Source organism: Zosterops lateralis (assembly GCF_965231275.1).
Source record: "Zosterops lateralis genome assembly, chromosome: 4".
In the NCBI taxonomy this organism is placed as follows: domain Eukaryota; kingdom Metazoa; phylum Chordata; class Aves; order Passeriformes; family Zosteropidae; genus Zosterops; species Zosterops lateralis.
In genome coordinates, this window is record NC_139765.1 from 72,806,727 (window position 1) to 72,827,893 (window position 21,167).

Here is a 21,167-nt window from a genome sequence, read left to right on the forward strand (position 1 = left end):
TCCCAACCCCAAACTCCTGACATTGGAAATTCCTTTTTAAAGAAAATTTTCCTGCCCATAATCCTGATATAAAATCAGACTCCAGACTTGAATTTTCCCATGGATTTTCAGGAATTTTGGGGGAGATTTGAGGATTTTTTCCCCCTTTTTCCTCCTTTCTGGAGCTGATTCCAAACCCAAACCCCTGACATTGGAAATTCCTCTTTAAAGGAGATTTTGCTGCACAAAAATCCAACTCCAAACTCCAATTTTCCCTTGGATTTTCAGGAATTTTGAGGGATTTTTTCCTATAATTTTAATGGGATGAAAAATCCAACTCCAAATTCCAATTTTTCCTCAGATTTTCAGGAATTTTTGGGATTTTTGAGAGTTTTTTTTCCCCTTTTTCCTCCTCTCCCTGACATTGGAAATTCCTCTTTAAAGAAAATTTTCCTGCCCATAATTCTGATATAAAATCAGACTCCAGACTTGAATTTTCCCCTGGATTTTCAGGAATTTTTGGGATTTTTGAGAGTTTTTTTTCCCCTTTTTCCTCCTCTCCCTGACGTTGGAAATTCCTCTTTAAAGAAAATTTTCCTGCTCATAATTCTGATAATGATGAAATGGAAAATCAAACGTAAAATTCCAATTTTCCCTCAAATTTTCAAGAACTTTGTGGCAATTCAAAGGATTTTTTCCCCTAATTTTTCTGAGACATAAAACCCAACTCCAGACTTGAATTTTCCCTGGATTTTCAGGAATTTGGGGGAGATTTGAGGATTTTTTTCCCCTTTCTCCTCCTCTCTGGAATTAATTCCAAACCCCAAACCCCTGACACTGGAAATTCCTCTTTAAAGGAGATTTTGCTGCCCAAAAATCCAACTCCAAACTCCAAATTTCCCTTGGATTTTCAGGAATTTTGGGGGATTTTTTTCCCCTTTTTCCTTTTCTCTGGAATCAATTCCAAACCCCAAACTCCTGACACTGGAAATTTCCTTTTAAAGAGAATTTTCCTGCCCATAATTCTGATTATGATGGGATGGAAAATCAAACGTAAAATTCCAATTTTCCCTCAAATTTTCAAGAATTTTGTGGCAATTCAAAGGACTTTTTCCCCTAATTTTTCTGAGACATAAAACCCAACTCCAGACTTGAATTTCCCTGGATTTTCAGGAATTTGGGGGAGATTTGAGGATTTTTTTCCCCCTTTTTCCTCCTCTCTGGAATTAATTCTAAACCCCAAACTCCTGAAATTGGGAATTTTTCTTTAAATGAGATTTTGCTGCCCAAAATCCAACTCCAAACTCCAAATTTCCCTTGGATTTTCAGGAATTTTGGGGCATTTTTTTCCCTTTTTCCTTTTCTCTGGAATTAATTCCAAACCCCAAACTCCTGACACTGGAAATTTCCTTTTAAAGAGAATTTTCCTGCCCATAATTCTGATAATGATGGGATGGAAAATAAAATGTAAAATTCCAATTTTCCCTCAAATTTTCAAGAACTTTGGGGAAATTCAAAGGACTTTTTCCCCTAATTTTTCTGAGATGTAAAACCCAACTCCAGACTTGAATTTCCTCTGGATTTTCAGGTATTTTGTGGGATTTTTTTCCCCTTTTTCCTTTTCTCTGGAATTAATTCCCAACCCCAAACTCCTGACACTGGAAATTCCTCTTTAAAGAGAATTTTCCTGCCCATAATTCTGATAACGATGAGATGGAAAATCAAATGTAAAATTCCAATTTTCCCTCAAATTTTCAAGAACTTTGTGGCAATTCAAAGGACTTTTTCCCCTAATTTTTCTGAGACATAAAACCCAACTCCAGACTTGAATTTTCCTTGGATTTTCAGGAATTTGGGGGAGATTTGAGGATTTTTTTCCCCTTTCTCCTGCTCTCTGGAATTAATTCCAACCCCAAACTCCTGACATTGGAAATTCCTCTTTAAAGGAGATTTTCCTGCCCATAATTCTGATATAAAATCAGACTCCAGACTTGAATTTTCCCATGGATTTTCAGGAATTTTGGGGAGATTTGAGGATTTTTTTCCCCTTTCTCCTCCTCTCTGGAATTAATTCCAACCCCAAACCCCTGACATTGGAAATTCCTCTTTAAAGGAGATTTTGCTGCCCAAAATCCAACTCCAAATTCCAAATTTTTCCTCAAATTTTCAAGAATTTTGGGGCGATTCAAAGGACTTTTCCCCCTAATTTTTCTGAGACATAAAACCCAACTCCAGACTTGAATTTCCCCTGGATTTTCAGGAATTTTGGGGAGATTTGAAGGATTTTTTTCCCCCTTTCTCCTCCTCTCTGGAATCAATTCCAAACCCCAAACCCCTGACATTGGAAATTCCTCTTTAAAGGAGATTTTGCTGCCCAAAATCCAACTCCAAACTCCAAATTTCCCTTGGATTTTCAGGAATTTTGGGGCATTTTTTCCCCCTTTTTTCCTTTTCTCTGGAATTAATTCCCAACCCCAAACCCCTGACATTGGAAATTCCTCTTTAAATGAGATTTTGCTGCACAAAAATCCAACTCCAAACTCCAAATTTTCCCTCAAATTTTCAAGAACTTTGTGGCAATTCAAAGGACTTTTTCCCTAATTTTTCTGAGACATAAAACCCAACTCCAGACTTGAATTTTCCCCTGGATTTTCAGGAATTTGGGGGAGATTTGAGGATTTTTTTCCCCCTTTTTCCTCCTCTCTGGAATTAATTCCAACCCCAAACTCCTGACACTGGAAATTCCTCTTTAAAGAAAATTTTCCTGCCCATAATTCTGATATAAAATCAGACTCCAGACTTGAATTTTCCCATGGATTTTCAGGAATTTTGGGGGAGATTTGAGGATTTTTTTTCCCCTTTTTCCTCCTCTCTGGAATTAATTCCAAACCCCAAACTCCTGAAATTGGGAATTTTTCTTTAAAGGAGATTTTGCTGCCCAAAATCCAACTCCAAACTCCAAATTTTCCTTGGATTTTCAGGAATTTTGGGGCATTTTTTTCCCCTTTTTTCCTTTTCTCTGGAATTAATTCCCAACCCCAAACCCCTGATATTGTAAATTCCTCTTTAAAGAGAATTTTCCTGCCCGTAATTCTGATAATGATGAAATGGAAAATCAAACGTAAAATTCCAATTTTCCCTCAAATTTTCAAGGATTTTGTGGCAATTCAAAGGACTTTTTCCCCTAATTTTTCTGAGACATAAAACCCAACTCCAGACTTGAATTTCCCTGGATTTTCAGGAATTTTGTGGGATTTTTTTCCCCTTTTTTCCTTTTCTCTGGAATTAATTCCAAACCCCAAACCCCTGAGATTGGAAATTTCCCTTTAAAGGAGATTTTGCTGCCCAAAATCCAACTCCAAACTCCAAATTTTTCCTCAAATTTTCAAGAATTTTGTGGCAATTCAAAGGACTTTTCCCCCTAATTTTTCTGAGACATAAAACCCAACTCCAGACTTGAATTTCCCTGGATTTTCAGGAATTTTGTGGGATTTTTTTCCCCTTTTTTCCTTTTCTCTGGAATTAATTCCAAACCCCAAACCCCTGAGATTGGAAATTTCCCTTTAAAGGAGATTTTGCTGCCCAAAATCCAACTCCAAACTCCAAATTTTTCCTCAAATTTTCAAGAATTTTGTGGCAATTCAAAGGACTTTTCCCCCTAATTTTTCTGAGACATAAAACCCAACTCCAGACTTGAATTTCCCCTGGATTTTCAGGAATTTGGGGGAGATTTGAGGATTTTTTTCCCCCTTTTTCCTCCTCTCTGGAATTAATTCCCAACCCCAAACTCCTGACATTGGAAATTCCTCTTTAAAGAGAATTTTCCTGCCCGTAATTCTGATAATGATGAGATGGAAAATCAAACGTAAAATTCCAATTTTCCCTCAAATTTTCAAGAACTTTGGGGCAATTCAAAGGACTTTTTCCCTAATTTTTCTGAGACATAAAACCCAACTCCAGACTTGAATTTCCCTGGATTTTCAGGAATTTGGGGGAGATTTGAGGATTTTTTTCCCCCTTTTTCCTCCTCTCTGGAATTAATTCCAACCCCAAACCCCTGAGACTGGAAATTCCTCTTTAAAGAAAATTTTTGTGCCCATAATTCTGATATAAAATCAGACTCCAGACTTGATTTTTTCCTTGGATTTTCAGGCATTTTGTGGGATTTTTTTCCCATTTTTTCTCCTCTCTGGAATTAATTCCAAACCCCAAACTCCTGAGACTGGAAATTCCTCTTTAAAGAAATTTCTGATTATGATGGGATGGAAAATCAAACGTAAAATTCCAATTTTCCCTCAAATTTTCAAGAACTTTGGGGAAATTCAAAGGACTTTTTCCCTATTTTTTCTGAGACATAAAACCCAACTCCAGACTTGAATTTCCCTGGATTTTCAGGAATTTTGGGGGGTTTTTGGATGTTTTTTTGGCTGCAGGGCAAGGTCAGAGCCATCGCAGAAAACCCCACGAGCACCTTCACCGTCCCCTCCCCGGGCTACGACTGCCACGAGTCCTGCACCAGCAGGAGCAGCCAGGTAACCCCAGAAATAAAATAAAAATACAAATTTATACATTTATAAATCCGTAAATTTATAAATTAATATATTAGTAAATTTGTAAGGTCGTAAATGGTAAAAATTCGTAAGTTCGTAAATGGCTAAAAGTGAATTGATGTCGTTTAAAAGTGAATTATTGTTGGTTTGAAATTAAGAAAAATGAATTATTACAGTTTAAAACTGAATTCTTATCGTTTTGAAATTCGTAATACTGAATTATTATAATTTAAAACTGGATTATTACAGTTTAAAACTGAATTCTTATAGTTTTGAAATTAATAAAACTATTATATTATCATTTTGAAATGAAGGAGGTTCTCAGGCAAAGAAATGGGAATAGGAATAACAGTTGTTTACTAGGAAAATTAAAATAAAATTGAACTACTACAAAAAAAAACCCAAAGAAATAAAAATAAACCCCTGAGAGAGTCAGAGCACAGTCCTGTTGGTTCAGGGTGTTGGGAGCAGCACAAATAAATCCTCCTGCAGGGACAGATTGGAAAATGGAGAATGTAAACCCCCTCCCTCCAAATTATTATAATTTTGAAATTAAAGGGGCTTTCAGCTAAAGATAGGGGAATAGGAGTAACAGGTCTTTAGTAGGAATATTAAAAATAAAAATGCAGTTGTACAAAAAGCCAAACAAAAAATAAAACATTGACAGAGTCAGAACAAAACCTGACCCCTGTTGGTTCAGGGTGTTGGGAGCAGCACAAATAAATCCTCTTACAATGACAAATTGGAGAATGGAGAATGTAAAGCCCCTCCCTCTGAATTACTATAATTTTGAAATTCAGGGGCTCTCAGGTAAAGAAATGGGAATAGGAATAACAGTTCTTTACTAGGAAAATTAAAATAAAAATGCAATAGTGCAAAAAACCCTGCCAGAGTCAGAGCACAGCCCTGTTGGTTCAGGGTGTTGGTGTCAGCCCAAATAAATCCTCCTGCAGTGACAGATTGGAGAATGGAGAATGTAAATCCCCTCCCTCCAAATTATTATCATTTTGAAATACAGAGGTTCTCAGGTAAAGATATGGGAATAGGAATAACAGTTCTTTACTGGGAAAATTAAAATAAAAATGCAGTAGGACAAAAAATAAAACATTAACAGAGTCAGAACACAACCCTGTTGGTTCAGGGTGTTGTGCCAGCCCAGCCCAGCCCAGCCCAGCCCAGCCCAGCCCAGCCCAGCCCAGCCCAGCCCAGCCCAGCCCAGCCCTCCTGCAGGGCCAGCTGTGGTTCTGGTGGAGCAATGATCCTGCAGGAGGGTGAAGTTTCCCTCTGAAGCTCCAGTGGGGCTGAGCTGGCTCTGCTTTTCCTCTGGGAATCCAGTGCAGACAGGCTGTGCTGGTGTCCCAAATCTCAGCTTTTCTCCAGCTGGGAATGCTGGGCTCCTCCCCCTGGGTGGAGCATCTCCCCATGGGATGGTGGAATTGGATCAGCCCTGCAGTGAGCCTGGATGGGCCTGGGCAGGAGATTCCCCTGCAGGGAGATGTGGGGTGGAAGGGATAAATAAACACTTTTCCAGCTGGTTCTGAGCACATTCCCTGGTTTTCCTTCCCCAGTACTACGTGTACGAGGTGAGCGGGGGCAGCACGGCCGAGCGGCCCCGGCAGGTGTGTCCCTACATCTTCCTGGCCTGCCAGTACAGGGAGCCCAAGGAGATGCCTGTGCTGGCCTCACAGAGCCTGTGAGTGAATCCCCAAATGATCCTTTCCTTTCCTTTCCTTTCCTTTCCTTTCCTTTCCTTTCCTTTCCTTTCCTTTCCTTTCCTTTCCTTTCCTTTCCTTTCCTTTCCTTTCCTTTCCTTTCCTTTCCTTTCCTTTCCTTTCCTTTCCTTTCCTTTCCTTTCCTTTCCTTTCCTTTCCTTCCCTTCCCTTCCCTTCCCTTCCCTTCCCTTCCCTTCCCTTCCCTTCCCTTCCCTTCCCTTCCCTTCCCTTCCCTTCCCTTCCCTTCCCTTCCCTTCCCTTCCCTTCCCTTCCCTTCCCTTCCCTTCCCTTCCCTTCCCTTCCCTTCCCTTCCCTTCCCTTCCCTTCCCTTCCCTTCCCTTCCCTTCCCTTCCCTTCCCTTCCCTTCCCTTCCCTTCCCTTCCCTTCCCTCCCCTCCCCTCCCCTCCCCTCCCCTCCCCTCCCCTCCCCTCCCCTCCCCTCCCCTCCCCTCCCCTCCCCTCCCCTCCCCTCCCCTCCCCTCCCCTGTTTTTGTTACTTTTCCAATCTCTCAATATTTGCTTTTTTATTTCTCTTTTTTTTTTTTCCTCCAGAGCGGAGCAGAACCACCAAGGTAAGAACAGCTGAGATTTGATTTTGGGGTTGGCTTAATCCATGGATATATATTTTTTTTTTTTTGCTCTCTTTTCTCCCTTCTCCTGCTTTTTTAATGTTATTTTTTTTTTTCCTGCAGGGCTGTACTGCCCATGGCGGGGCCAGCTCTCCATCCAGGGCCGGCTGCTCTGCACCATCGCCCTGAGGAACCGCTACAGCCCCACCATCCCAGCCCAGCTGTGAGTTTACTCCTTTTTTAACTCTTCCTGGGTGAATTTTGGGCTGTTGGTTTCTCAAACTGAATTTGGTTTCTTAACCCAAGCTTGGTTTCTTAACCCAAGCCTGGTTTCTCAAACTGCGTCTACTTTCTCAACCAAATCCTTGTTTCTTAACCCAAACGTAGTTTCTCAACCAAATCCTGGTTTTCTCAGCCAAATCCTGGATTCTTAAACTGAACCTGGTTTTTCTACCTGATCCTGGTTTCTTAACCCAAACTTGGTTTCTCAACCAAATCCTGGATTTCCTGGATTCTTCACCTAATCCTGGTTTCTCAAACTGGACCTGGTTTCTTAAACTAGACTTGGTATCTCAACAAATCCTGTATTGTTAACCCAAACCTGGTTTTTAACAAAATCTTGGTTTCTTAACCCAAATTTGGTTTCTCAACCAAATCCTGATTTATTAAACTAAACCTGGTTTCTCAAACTAAACCTGGTTTCTCAAACTAAACCTGTTTTTTTAACTAAACCTGGTTTCTCACACTGAACCTGGTTCTGTCTTTTCCTCCCTCATTCCTTTTCTGCTGGAATTTGGGACCATCAGGAAGGAGCTGTTGGTGACGAGATAAAATCCTGGAGCTTGAAAATAATAATTTAATTCTGACACATTTCCCCCTAAATCACTGCTCCAAAACTGGCTTTAAACATCCCCAGGGACTGAGATTTGAAGATTTTCAGGATTTATAAACAGGATCCTTTAATTATCCAAGTGCTGAGGAAGCTGCAATTTTTCCAGAGCTTTTATTTTTTTGCTTCCATGAACTCCCAGCTCTCCTTAATCCTGAAATTTTTGGTGTTTTATCCCCTCAGGCCTCCCAACCTGGACATCAACCACGTCATGGGCTTGGCTGACTTGAAGAAAAAGCTGCCAGAAGCTGCATTTGGGAAAAAAAATTACACTGGGCACGAAGGTGGGTGTGAAATATTCCAATTTCCATTTCGTCTTTTTGGGGCCAGAATTCCTGGATTTCAGAATTCCCACACCAAATCCTTATTTATTTATTTTTATTTCCTGCAGTCTGTTTTCAGGGGATTTACTCCAGTCTCTACGAGGTGGAAATATCCAATAAGGATCAATCCAAAATGGATCAGCTGCTGGAAAAGCTGAAGGAAAACGACTTGGTGAGTGTTTTTTTTTCTGGGAGAAATTAAAATTTTGGTGACATTATCCACAACTAATACAAAATGGAATTAATTTCTCTTGTTTAAATGTGATTTTTCCTACTTTGTGGCTCTCAAACATTTATTTTGTTTATCACCTGAGGATTAACTCCGCAAGCTGCAGAGTTTTCCTTGGGATCTATTTTTTATATTCTGTTTTTTCCAGAATCCATTCCTGCTGGGCTTTGGCCTCTGCCTTTGCTCCTCCTGCTTTTTTCTTCCCATTTGGTTTTTTCCTGTAAATTCAGGGATGGAAATGCAGAGTTGGGATCATCCTCCCCTCACTCTGAGCTGGAATTTTCATTTCCAACCCCAGATCAAGGTCTGGAAGCCACAGGAGGCTGGAAAACCACTCAGAGAAACTCCCAATCATCAATACAAGGATGATACAGCCACCAAAAAAAAAAAAAAAAAAAAAGGAGGAATGACCATATGACCATTAGAGGAATTAATTTGGGAATTTCAGCACTTTCAGCTGGAGGGAGGAGGTGTCTGATGGGATTGAGGCTCAAAAATCCTCCCAGGGAAGTTTGGTTTTCCAGGAGAGAAATTCCTGCCCCTCCAGGGGAGAAATCCCTGCCCCTCCAGGAGAGAAATCCCTGCCCCTCCAGGAGAGAAATCTCTGCCCCTCCAGGAGAGAAATCCCTGCCCCTCCAGGAGAGAAATCCCTGCCCCTCCGGGAGAGAAATTCCTGCCCCTGCAGGGGAGAAATCCCTGCCCCTCCAGGGGAGAAATCCCTGCCCCTCCAAGGGCAGCAGCTGAACTTTGTCCCTTGGTCCCTCAGCCGAGGGGGAAATGCAGTTAATAATTCCCAGGAAAAGTGAGGAATATTGGGATATTGGCATGGAAAAGTTCCCTTCAGTCCTCACAGCCCAGAGTGGGATTTCCTGCTCCTCCTCCTCCTCCTCACTGTCAGCCCCAGGAGGGGCAGAGGGAAGGCTGGGATGGGGAATGTTCCCTGGAGAGGAGGAGGGAAGGCTGGGATGGGGAATGTTCCCTGGAGAGGAGGAGGGAAGGCTGGGATGGGGAATGTTCCCTGGAGGGGCAGGGGGAAGGCTGGGATGGGGAATGTTCCCTGGAGGGGCAGAGGGAAGGCTGGGATGGGGAATGTTCCCTGGAGAGGAGGGAAGGCTGGGATGGGGAATGTTCCCTGGAGGGGCAGAGGGAAGGCTGGGATGGGGAATGTTCCCTGGAGAGGAGGAGGCTCCAGGGGGGCTCCTGGGGCTGCTGTGCCCAGGACAGATCCGGGCACGTCCCTCCCTCCTTCCCTCCTTCCTTTTGGGGCTGGGGCTGTGCCTGGGCTGGGCTGTGTCCCCTTTGGGACTCCCCATGCCCCTCTGTCCCCCCTTTGGGGCTGTGCCTGGGCTGCCCCTGCCCCTGTGTCCCCTGTGTCCCCTCTGGGGCTGGGGCTGTGCCCCAAATTCCCTGGATTTCCTTTTTCTTTTTGTGCTGAGGCAAATTTCCCTGGATTTCCTTTTCTTTTCTGAGGCAAAATTCCCTGGATTCCCTTTCTGCGCTGAGGCAAAACTCCCTGGATTTCATTTTCATCCTGAGGCAAAACTCCCTGGATTCCATTTTCATCCTGAGGCTAAATTCCCTGGATTTCCTTTTTGAGGCAAAATTCCCTGGATTTCATTTTCATCCTCAGGCAAAATTCCCTGGATTTCCTTTCTGTGCTGATGCAAAATTCCCTGGATTTCCTTTTTGAGGCAAAATTCCTCGGATTTCCTTTCCCTTTCTATGTTGCTGTAGGCTGGGAAACCCCTTCCCCTTTGATCTGCAATTCCTGGCAGGGATGGATTAACAATCTCCATTAATTCCAGGCAGTTTGATGAGGAATTTTCTTTATTTCAAGGAATTTTTGGCTGGAACAAGGAACATCTTCAATCCCCAATCCCAGCTGGCAGCAGTTGGGGTGGAAGGAGCAGAATTTGATTTGGTTTTTCTCTCTGTTTTTTCCAGGCAATCATCAAATATTTACGGGATCAGGGAGTTCTCATCCTGCTCACGTCCTCAGCCCTGGCACGAGAGGAGGGTGAGGATGGGCTGGGCTTAATTCCTGTGTCTCTGGGGGTTTAGAGACCTGAACTGAACTTGATTTCTCAAATTAAACCTGGTTTTTGAATCATAATCTGAGTTCTCAAACTGAATCTGGTTTATGAATCAACCTGGTTTCTCAAACTAAACCTGGTTTTTGAATCATAATCCAGTTTCTTCAATTAAACCTGGTTTCTTAAACTAAATCTTGCTTCTCAACACAAATCTGGCTTCTCAAACTAAACCTGCTTTTCTTAACCCAAACCTGGTTTTTGAACCCAAACCTGGGTTCTTAAACTAAACCTGGTTTCTTAATCTTAATCTAAACCCAAACCTTATTTCTGAACTCAAACCTGGTTTCACAAACTAAACCTGTTTTCTTAACCCAGACCTGGTTTCTTAATCTAAACCTGGTTTTTGAACCAAAATCTGGTTTCTTAACCAAAACCTCATTTCTCAAACTAAACCTGGTTTATCAAACTAAACCTGGTTTCTAAACCCAGACCTGGTTTCTTATCCTAAACCTTGTTCCTTAACCTAAACCTGGTTTTTCAACCCCAAGCATGGTTTCTTTAACCTGGTTTTTGAACCATAATTTGGTTTCTCAAACTAAACCTGGTTTCTTAAATTAAAACTTGGTTTCTTATCCTAAACCTTGTTCCTTGACCTAAACCTGGTTTCACGAACTGAACCTGATTTCTGAACCTAAACCTGGGGTTTTGAACCCAGACTTGATTTCTGAACCCAAATTTGGTTTCTGAGCCCAGCCCTGGTTTCTGAAACTCAACCTGGTTTTTGAACCAAACCCTGGTTTCTTAAACTAAACCTGGTTTCTGAACCTAAACATGGTTTTTGAACCAAAATCTGGTTTCTTAACCAAAACCTCATTTCTCAACCTAAACCTGGTTTCTCAAATTAAACTGGGTTTCTTAACCCAAACCTGATTTCTGAACCTAAACTTGGTTTTTGAACCCAAATGTGATTTCTCAGCTCTAAACCTGGTTTCTTAACCCAAACCTTGTTCCTTAAACTAAAATCTGGTTTCACAAACTAAACCTGGTGTCTGAACCCAAAGCTGGTTTTTGAACCTAAACCTGTTTTATCAAACTAAACCAGGTTTTTGAACCCAAACCTGGCTTTTTAATCTAAACCTTGTTCATTAAACTAAACCTGGTTTCTGAACCTAAACTGGTTTCTGAACCAAGACCTGATTTCTGAACCCAAATCTGGTTTCTCAACCTAAATCTAAACCTGATTTCTGACCCCAGACCTGTTTCGTGACCCCAAAGCTGGTTTTATTTCTAGGTCTGGATGCCAAGGAGCCCGTGACTCTGCTGGCCCTGTTCCTGTTCCCATCCCCACGGGCCCTCAGCCCCCCAGGTAGGAGCTGCCCTTCCTGACAATACAGATTTTTGTCACACAAATACAGATTTTTGTCACAGAAATATAGATTTATGTCACAGAAATACATCTTTTTTCATATAAATACATATTTTTCTTTTCTTTTCTTTTCTTTTCTTTTCTTTTCTTTTCTTTTCTTTTCTTTTCTTTTCTTTTCTTTTCTTTTCTTTTCTTTTCTTTTCTTTTCTTTTCCTCTTCTCTCTTTCCTTTTCCTTTTCCTTTCCTTTCCTTTCCTTTCCTTTCCCTTTCCTTTCCTTTCCTTTCCTTTCCTTTCCTTTCCTTTCCTTTCCTTTTCCTTTTCCTTTTCCTTTTCCTTTTCCTTTTCCTTTTCCTTTTCCTTTTCCTTTTCCTTTTCCTTTTCCTTTTCCTTTTCCTTTTCCTTTTCCTTTTCCCTTTCATTTTCCCTTTCCTTTTTCCTTTCCCTTTCCCTTTCCCTTTCCCTTTCCCTTTTCCTTTCCTTTTCCCAGCTGCAAAGCAGGATCCAAAAGATGTGAAGGGAACCAACACCAAGAATTCCACCTCTTCAAGAAAGGAACACCATTCCAGGAATTCCATCCCCTTAAAGATCACCTCGGTGCTCCCCGGGCTCCGCTACGCCTTGAGGAGAGCGGCCGACTCCTCCTCCAGCACCACCTCAGCCATCAAAGGACACCTCCAGGAATATTCCAAACTCCGGGGAAACTCTGCTGGCAAAAAAATCCCAGTCCCTCCTGCGTGGGAAGATGATGAAGGTGTCGATCCTCCTCGTTCCCAAAAGCTCTCGGCGCGTTCCCTGGCTCAGCTGCGCCGTTACCTGCGCGACCCCGAGAGCTACACCTTGGCCGTCTCAGCAGCCCTGGGCTGCCTCAGCAGGGCTGGCAGGAGCTCAGGAGCTCATCCCCACCCTTCCTCGTCCTCCTCAGCGCTGCCCAAGCTCTCCTCTCCTCCCCGTGGGGTTCCCACCCCTTTCCTGGATGATTTTTCCAAGAGCGTCACCTCTCCCACCAAACCTTGGGGCAGGAAGAGCAGGAGGAAATCCAGCAAGACCCCGGGGAAAAACCCAGCCCCCCAAAAGGCACAGGCAAATCCTGAGGGTGGTGGCAGCAAGAGCAAAGGGACAGCCAAGAAAAAAACCCCTTTGGCTGCTTCTTCTTCTTCTTCTTGTCCCAAAAATTCCGGAGGTTCCGGCGAGCCCATGTTGAAATTGGCCAACCTGAGGCTGCCCCATGGAAGGAAAAGAGGTGAGGGCTGCAAAAATGGGGTTGGGTTTGGTCTTTTTGTTGGTCTGGGGGGGGTTCAGGGGGCTCTGGGAAACACACAGGGACTTTCCAAACCCATATTTAGATTTATTTATCCAAATAAACTTCAGGAATTATCTCAGGGAAGTTGGAATTTGGTGCAGTGCCTTGAGATTCCAGGAGTATTCCAGAAATAAAATCATCAAAACTCCTTCTCTTTTCCCCGGGAACCATCCAGGAACTTTCCAAATTCACATTTATATTTATTTATCTGAATAAATGTCAGGAATCACCCCAGGGAAACTGGAATTTGGTCCAGTTCCCTTCGTTCCAGGTCAGAAAATGAATTTGTTCCCATTTAAATCAGAATAATGAGAAGTAAAATCATCAAAACTCCTTCCCTTCCCTCTGGGAAACACCCAGGGACTTTCCAATTCCATATTTGGGTTTATTTATCTAAATAAATCACAGGAATTATCTCAGGGAAATTGAAGTTGGGTGCATTTCCTGAGCTTCCAGGTCAGAAAATTAATTTATTTCCAGTTAAATCATCAAAACTCCTTCTCTCCTCTCTGGGAAACACCCAGGAACTTCCCAAATCCATATTTAGATTTATTTATCCAAATAAACCTCAGGAATGATCCCAAATTTCAGAAACTTGATGCAGTTCCAGGTCAGAAAATGAATTTATTCCCATTTAAATCACAACAACGAGAAATAAAATCACAAAAAAACTCTTTCCCATCTTTCCCCCTTCCCAGTTTTTTACCCAAATAATCCCCAAATTAAACCAAACTCCTCTTTTTTTTGCAGGTGCCGAGGTTCTGGCTGCAGAAATCGTGCACAAACCTCAGTGTGAAGGTGAAGACAAAGAAAGTTCAGCTGCTCCCAATGGAGGGGAAGCAAAAAAGCCAAAAACTCTGGAAAATTCAGACACAGAGAAAATTCCTGGGGCTGAGAGCGGCCCCAAGGCAGGGAAAAATAAACTGCAGAAAAAGGAGGAGAATAAAGCAGCAAAAAGTCCAGAGAAGCTGCAGGAGCAGAGTGGGGAGAGAGGTAAATAATCATTAAATCAGTGAAAGTTAGTTGGTTTTTTATTCCCTTGGGGAGAAATTGCTTTAAGAGTTAAATTCCTTGAAAGAATTCCTTTAAAAATTTAATTTAAAAGCTTTAAGAGCTGAATTCCTTGAAAGAATTCCTTTAAAAAATTCTTTTGAAAGCTTAATTCCTTGAAAGAATTCTTTTTTAAAAGTCCTTTAAATACTGAATTCCTTTTTCATTTCTTTTTTTCCCTTTTCCATTTTTTTCCCTCCTTCATTTTTTTCCCTTTTTATTTTTTTCCCTTTTTCATTTTTTCCCCTTCATTTTTTTGCCCTTTTTCTTTTTTTTCCCTTTTTAATTTTTTCCCCTTTTTATTTTTTCCCTTTTTATTTTTTCCCTTTTTCATTTTTTTCCCCTTCATTTTTTTTTGCCCTTTTTCTTTTTTTTTTCCCTTTTTAATTTTTTTCTCTTTTTCATTTTTTCCCTTTTATATTTTTTCCCTTTTCCATTTTTTCCCTTTTTTATTTTTCTCCCTTTTTAATTTTTTCCCTTCATTTTTTTGCCCTTTTTAATTTTTTTTGCCCTTTTTCATTTTTTTCCCTTTTTTATTTTTTCCCCTTTTTCATTTTTTTTCCCTCCTTCATTTTTTCCTTTTTCATTTTTTCCCCCTCTTTTTTTTTCCCTTTTCCTTATTTTTCCTTTTTTCATTCCTTTCCCCCCTCTTTAATTCCCTTTCTCATTTTTTCCCCTTTTTTTCTCCCCTCAGGATTGAAGGAGCCTCTCCCTGACCTCCCAAACAAATCCTCATCCCAATCCCAATCCCAGGGAGCTGCAACCCCGAGGAATGAGATCAATTCCCTGACAAATCCAGGGGTCCAGAGGAGTGAAATGAATTCCCTGACAATTCCTGGAGTGCAGAAGACTGAGATGAATTCCCAGACAAATCCAGGAATCCAAAGGACTGAGATGAATTCCCTGAAAATTCCAGGAGTTCAGAGGACTGAGATGAATTCCCTGACAATTCCAGCAATCCCAAGGACTGAAATGAATTCCCTGACAATTCCTGGAGTCCAGAGGAGTGAAATGAATTCCCTGACAATTCCAGGGGTCCAGAGGACTGAGATCAATTCCCTGACAATTCCTGGAGTCCCAAGAAGTGAGATTTATTCCCTGACAATTCCAGCCATCCAAAGGAGTGAGATAAATTCCCTGACAATTCCAGGAACCCCAAGGAAGGAGATTATTCCCTTGGCCATCCCAGGAATCACAATAAATCCCCTGACAATTCCTGCAATCCCAAGGAATCCCCTGACGATTCCAGGAATTTCAGGGAATTCCCTGACAATTCCAGGAGTCTCAGGGAATTCCCTGACAATTCCAGGAATCCAGAGGAATGAGAGTAATCCCCTGACAATTCCAGGAGTCTCAGGGAATTCCCTGACAATTCCAGGAATCCAGAGGGATGAGAGTAATCCCCTGACAATTCCAGGAATCCAAAGGAGTGAGAGCAATTCCCTGACAATTCCTGGACTCCAGAGAACTGAAATAAATCCCCTGACAATTCCAGGAATTCAAAGGAGTGAGAGCAACCCCCTGACAGTTCCAGCAATCTCAGGGAATTCCCTGACAATTCCAGGAATCCAAAGGACTGAGATCAATTCCCTGACAATTCCTGGACTCCAGAGAACTGAAATAAATTCCCTGACGATTCCAGGAGTTCAAAGGAGTGAGAGCAACCCCCTGACAATTCCAGGAGCCCCAGGGAATTCCCTGACGATTCCAGGAGCCCCAGGGAATTCCCTGACAATTCCAGGAGCCCCAGGGAATTCCCTGACAATTCCAGGAGCCCCAGGGAATTCCCTGACGATTCCAGGAGCCCCAGGGAATTCCCTGACAATTCCAGGAGCCCCAGGGAATTCCCTGACGATTCCAGGAGCCCCAGGGAATTCCCTGACAATTCCAGGAGCCCCAGGGAATTCCGTGACAATTCCAGGAGCCCCAGGGAATTCCGTGACAATTCCAGGAGCCCCAGGGAATTCCGTGACAATTCCAGGAGCCCCAGGGAATTCCCTGACAATTCCCAGCCTTGGCTTTTCCCAGCAGGGCCCCAACTCCGAATCCCACGCCTTGAACCTTTTGGCTGACCTGGCTTTGGGCTCTTGTATCCCACCATTTATTCCCAAAGATTCCGAGCTCATCCTGCTGGAATCCAGGGATTCCACCCCTCAATCCCTGCCCGTGGCTTCTGACCACAAATACCACAAGGCAGACAAGGAGGAAAACCAGAAAAAACCCACCTCGAGCGGCAACAAAACGTCCCAAAACCAGCAAAACCCTGAAAAAACCGACCCCAAGGACGATAAAAATTCAGGAATTGTGAGCTCCAATCCCATCCCTGCAACATCAGAGCTCCAGGTGTTTTCTCCTCGGGAATGTGCTGATGTCAACAAACACTCCATCATCTCTGACGAGCACTCCTACGCCTCCCCCATGCCTGAGGATCCCAAAAACCCCTCAGATCCCAAAGAAAATCCCAATCCTGGTTTAACCCCTCCCAAAAGCAGCTCCAGGAATGTCCCAGGAGCTCCTTTGGTGGGGAAAGTGCTGCCGTTCCGACACCACCACAGCAATTCCTCAGAGTCAGCCCAGAGCAGGGGCTGGGGCAGGAAAAAAGAGGAATTTTCCAAAAGGCACACGGTGACAGTCTGTGGGAATTCCCTGAGCGTCACCTGTGCTTGGGAGGAGGAATATCTGTTCCACCTGGACAGCAGGTACACCAACGATTCCCTGGAGAAAACTGTCATCAGGGCTTTGCATGGGTGAGTCAAACCTTTGGGGATTTGGGAATTCTGGAGGGATTTGGGGATGGGGGTTTGTTTTTTGGAAGGGTTGGGGTTTGTTCCTCAGTTTTCTTGGGGGAAAAAAGGGGTTTGGGGGTGGATGTGAAACCCAGCTTGGTGTGCTGGAGGCAAAAAAAATCCGTCTTGGGTTGAAAAGTGGGAATTCTGCATCTCAGGGTGTGGGGAGAAGGAAAAGTGGGAATTCTGCATCCCAGGGGTGTGGGGAGAGAAGGAAAAGTGGGAATTCTGCATCTCAGGGTGTGGGGAGAAGGAAAAGTGGGAATTCTGCATCTCAGGGTGTGGAGAGAAGGAAAAGTGGGAATTCTGTATCCCAGGGTGTGGGGAGAAGGAAAAGTGGGAATTCTGCATCCCAGGGGTGTGGGGAGAGAAGGAAAAGTGGGAATTCTGCATCCCAGGGGTGTGGGGAGAAGGAAAAGTGGGAATTCTGCATCCCAGGGTGTGGGGAGAGAAGGAAAAGTGGGAATTCTGCATCCCAGGGTGTGGGGAGAAGGAAAAGTGGGAATTCTGCATCCCAGGGGTGTGGGGAGAAGGAAAAGTGGGAATTCTGCATCCCAGGGGTGTGGGGAGAGAAGGAAAAGTGGGAATTCTGCATCCCAGGGTGTGGGGAGAGAAGGAAAAGTGGGAATTCTGCATCCCAGGGTGTGGGGAGAGAAGGAAAAGTGGGAATTCTGTATCCCAGGGTGTGGGGAGAAGGAAAAGTGGGAATTCTGTATCCCAGGGTGTGGAGAGAAGGAAAAGTGGGAATTCTGCATCTCAGGGTGTGGAGAGAAGGAAAAGTGGGAATTCTGCATCCCAGGGTGTGGGGAGAGAAGGAAAAGTGGGAATTCTGCATCCCAGGGTGTGGGGAGAAGGAAAAGTGGGAATTCTGCATCTCAGAGTGTGGAGAGAAGGAAAAGTGGGAATTTTGTCCCACCTGTCCCTCCCTGGGACACAGCAGCAGGAGCTGGAGCAAATCCAGAGGAATCCATGGAATTGTTCTCAGGGCTGAACCCCTCTGCTCTGGGAGAGCTGGGAATGTTCCCCTGGAGAAGGGAAGGATCCAGGGAGAGCTTCCAGAACATTCCAGGGCCCAAAGGGGCTCCAGGAGAAGCTGGAATTTGGAAAAGGAATGGAGGGACAGGACACAGGGAATGGCTTCCCACTGCCACAGGGCAGGGCTGGATGGGAGATTGGGAACTGGGAATTCCTGCCTGGGCTGGAATTGCCAGAGAATCCCTGGAATGTCCCAGGAAGGATTGGAGCCCCCTGGGACAGTGTAGGGTGTCTCTGCCCATGGCAGAGGGATGGAAAAAGATTATTTTAATATCCCTTCCCACCCAAACCATTCCATGATCCCACAATTCCCATGTCTCTGCAGCTGGAATTGGCACCTAAAGCCACAATTCCAAATCCTCCATCCCTTCTTTGGAGCTTGGATTTCCTCTCTTTTTATTTTTTCCTAAACAAAGCTGGAATCTGCATCAAGCCCAGATCTGTGTCCCCTCTGCCTGGGGGCTGAGCCCTGCAGGGAGCCTGGGATGAATTCCAGGGGTGAATTCTCTGGGATGAACTCCAGGGATGAATTTCCAAGGGTGAATTCCTGGAGTGAATTTCCTGAGGTGAATTTCCTGGGATTAATTCCCTCAGATTAATTCTCAGGGATGAACTCTGGGGATGAATTCCCTGGGATGAATTCTCAGGGATGAATTCTCAGGGATGAATTCCCAGGGATGAATTTCCAGGGATGAATTCCCTCAGATGTTCTCCAGGGATGAATTTCCTCAGATGAATTCCAGGGGTGAATTTCCTCAGATGAATTCCAGGAATGAATTCCCTCAGATGATTTTCAGGGATGAATTCCCTGGGGATGAACTCCAGGAATTAATTCCTTCAGATGAATTCCAGAGATTAATTCCCTCAGATGATTTCCAGAGATGAATTCCCTGGGATGAACTTCAGGGATTAATTCCCTCAGATTAATTCCCAGGGCTGAATTCCCAGGGATGAATTCCCAGGGATGAATTCCCAGGGCTGAATTCCCAGGGATGAATTCCCAGGGACAAATCCCAGGGCTGAATTCTCAGGGATGAACTCCAGGGCTGAATTCTCAGGGCTGAATTCCCAGAGATGAGTTTCCAGGGATGAATTCCCAGGGCTGAATTCCCAGGGATGAATTCCAGGGATGAATTCCAGGGATGAATTCTCGGGGCTGAATTCCCAGGGATGAATTCCCAGGGATGAATTCCCAGGGATGAATTCCCAGGGATGAACTCCAGGGATGAATTCTCAGGGCTGAATTCCCAGAGATGAGTTTCCAGGGATGAATTCCCAGGGCTGAATTCCCAGGGATGAATTCCAGGGATGAATTCCAGGGCTGAATTCTCAGGGCTGAATTCCCAGAGATGAGTTTCCAGGGATGAATTCCCAGGGCTGAATTCCCAGGGATGAATTCCAGGGATGAATTCCAGGGCTGAATTCTCAGGGCTGAATTCTCAGGGATGAATCCCAGAGATGAGTTTCCAGGGCTGAATTCTCAGGGCTGAATTCTCAGGGCTGAATTCTCAGGGATAAATTCTCAGGGCTGAATTCTCAGGGCTGAATTCCCAGGGATAAATTCTCAGGGATGAATTTCCAGGGATGAATTCTCAGGGATGGGATGGGATGGGATGGGATGGGACGGGATGGGATGGGATGGGATTGGGATGGGATGGGATTGGGATGGGATGGGATTGGGATGGGATGGGGATGGGATGGGATGGGATGGGGTGGGATGGGGTGGGATGGGGATGGGATGGGATGGGATGGGGTGGGATGGGATTGGGATGGGATGGGATTGGGATGGGATGGGATTGGGATGGGATGGGATTGGGATGGGATGGGATGGGATTGGGATGGGATGGGATGGGATGGGATGGGATGGGATGGGATGGGATGGGATTGGGATGGGATGGGATGGGATGGGATGGGATGGGATGGGGTGGGATTGGGATGGGATGGGATGGGGTGGGATGGGATGGGATGGGATGGGGATGGGATGGGATGGGGTGGGATTGGGATGGGATGGGATGGGATGGGATGGGATGGGATGGGGTGGGGTGGGATGGGATGGGGTGGGATGGGATTGAGATTGGGATGGGATGGGACGGGATGGGATGGGGTGGGATGGGATGGGATGGGATGGGACGGGACGGGACGGGACGGGATGGGATGGGATGGGATGGGGTGGGATGGGATGGGGATGGGATTGGAATGGGATGAATCCCTGGAGCTCCATGTGGGACAATGAGGACATTTCTCACTCCCTTCCCTCCCCCTGCAGGCCCTGGGATCCCAAGCTCCCCGACGACGTGGAAGGGATGAAGCTGATCCTGCACATGTGGGTGGCTCTGTTCTACAGGAAGCCCAGCAAGCTCCTGAGCACCTCCAGGAAAGTGGTGGAGCACATCAATCCCAAAAAATTCGTCTCCATCAACAGCTCCGGAGCTTTCCTGGAGCTCAGCGACGACAGCCAGGACTGTTTTGGCTTGGAGACGTGTCCTGCAGACTCAGCCTGGGATCCTGACCAGACTCCCAGCAGCTCCCTGGATCCCAGCCCTCCTTCCCAAGGCTCCCTGGATCCCAGCCCTCCTTCCCAAGGCTCCCTGGATCCCAGCCCTCCTCCCAGCAGCTCCCTGGATCCCAGTTCTCCATCCCAAGGCTCTTCCCAGGCGGACAAGGAACATTCCCAGGCGTTCCCCGCCGATTCCCAGACGGATGTGGACGGGACTCCTGGGGACAGCACGGTGTCCTCGTCCTCAGGGGAGCTGCCCTGTGGGGAGGAGGAGGAGCCTTCCTCCACCAGCTGTGCTGAGGGGGTTTCCCTGCAGGATCATTCCAGGGAAAAGCTGGAGGTGGAACACAGGGAGCCCCAGGTGGTTCCTCGGGAGAGCGGCGTCTGCAGCGGCTCCGCGGTGAGTGCGGCCTCGGGGGCTCTAAGGGATAATTCTCCTGTTGAAAGAGTGGGAATTCCTCTTAGAAAAGCAGGATTTTCCTCTTAAAACAGCAGGATTTTTCCTCTTTAAACAGCAGGATTTTCCTCTTAGAGGAACAGGAATTTCCCCTTAAAAGAGCAGGAGTTTCCTCTTAAAACAGCAGGAATTTCCTCTTAAAACAGTAGGATTTTCCTCTTGGAGGAACAGGAATTTCCTGTTAAAACAGCAGGGTTTTCCTGTTAAAACAGCAGGATTTTCCTCTCAAAACAGCGGGAATTTCCTCTTAAAAACAGGATTTTCCTCTCGGAGCAGCAGGATTTTCCTGCTAAAACAGTAGGAATTTCCTCTGAAAAGAGCAGGAATTTCCTCGTAAAGCAGCAGGATTTTCTTGGTGAAAGAGGAGAATTTTCCTGTTAGAACAGCAGGAT

At 44.8% G+C, this 21,167-nt stretch overlaps 1 protein-coding gene across 1 annotated transcript in view; it reads left to right on the forward strand.

Annotated features, from left to right (window-relative positions):
• TASOR2 (transcription activation suppressor family member 2) overlaps positions 1 to 21,167 on the forward strand; it is a gene marked incomplete at its 5' end in the record, with an annotated part of 46,961 nt that overhangs the window by 15,381 nt on the left and 10,413 nt on the right. The window contains 11 exons of the mRNA XM_083860637.1: positions 4,413 to 4,511; positions 6,098 to 6,222; positions 6,871 to 7,032; positions 7,882 to 7,982; positions 8,090 to 8,193; positions 10,195 to 10,267; positions 11,575 to 11,649; positions 12,138 to 12,599; positions 13,701 to 13,748; positions 15,892 to 16,747; positions 20,088 to 20,718. Coding sequence (XP_083716763.1) covers positions 4,413 to 4,511; positions 6,098 to 6,222; positions 6,871 to 7,032; positions 7,882 to 7,982; positions 8,090 to 8,193; positions 10,195 to 10,267; positions 11,575 to 11,649; positions 12,138 to 12,599; positions 13,701 to 13,748; positions 15,892 to 16,747; positions 20,088 to 20,718 — 2,736 coding nt within the window. The remainder of the gene's footprint in view (positions 1 to 4,412; positions 4,512 to 6,097; positions 6,223 to 6,870; positions 7,033 to 7,881; positions 7,983 to 8,089; positions 8,194 to 10,194; positions 10,268 to 11,574; positions 11,650 to 12,137; positions 12,600 to 13,700; positions 13,749 to 15,891; positions 16,748 to 20,087; positions 20,719 to 21,167) is intronic.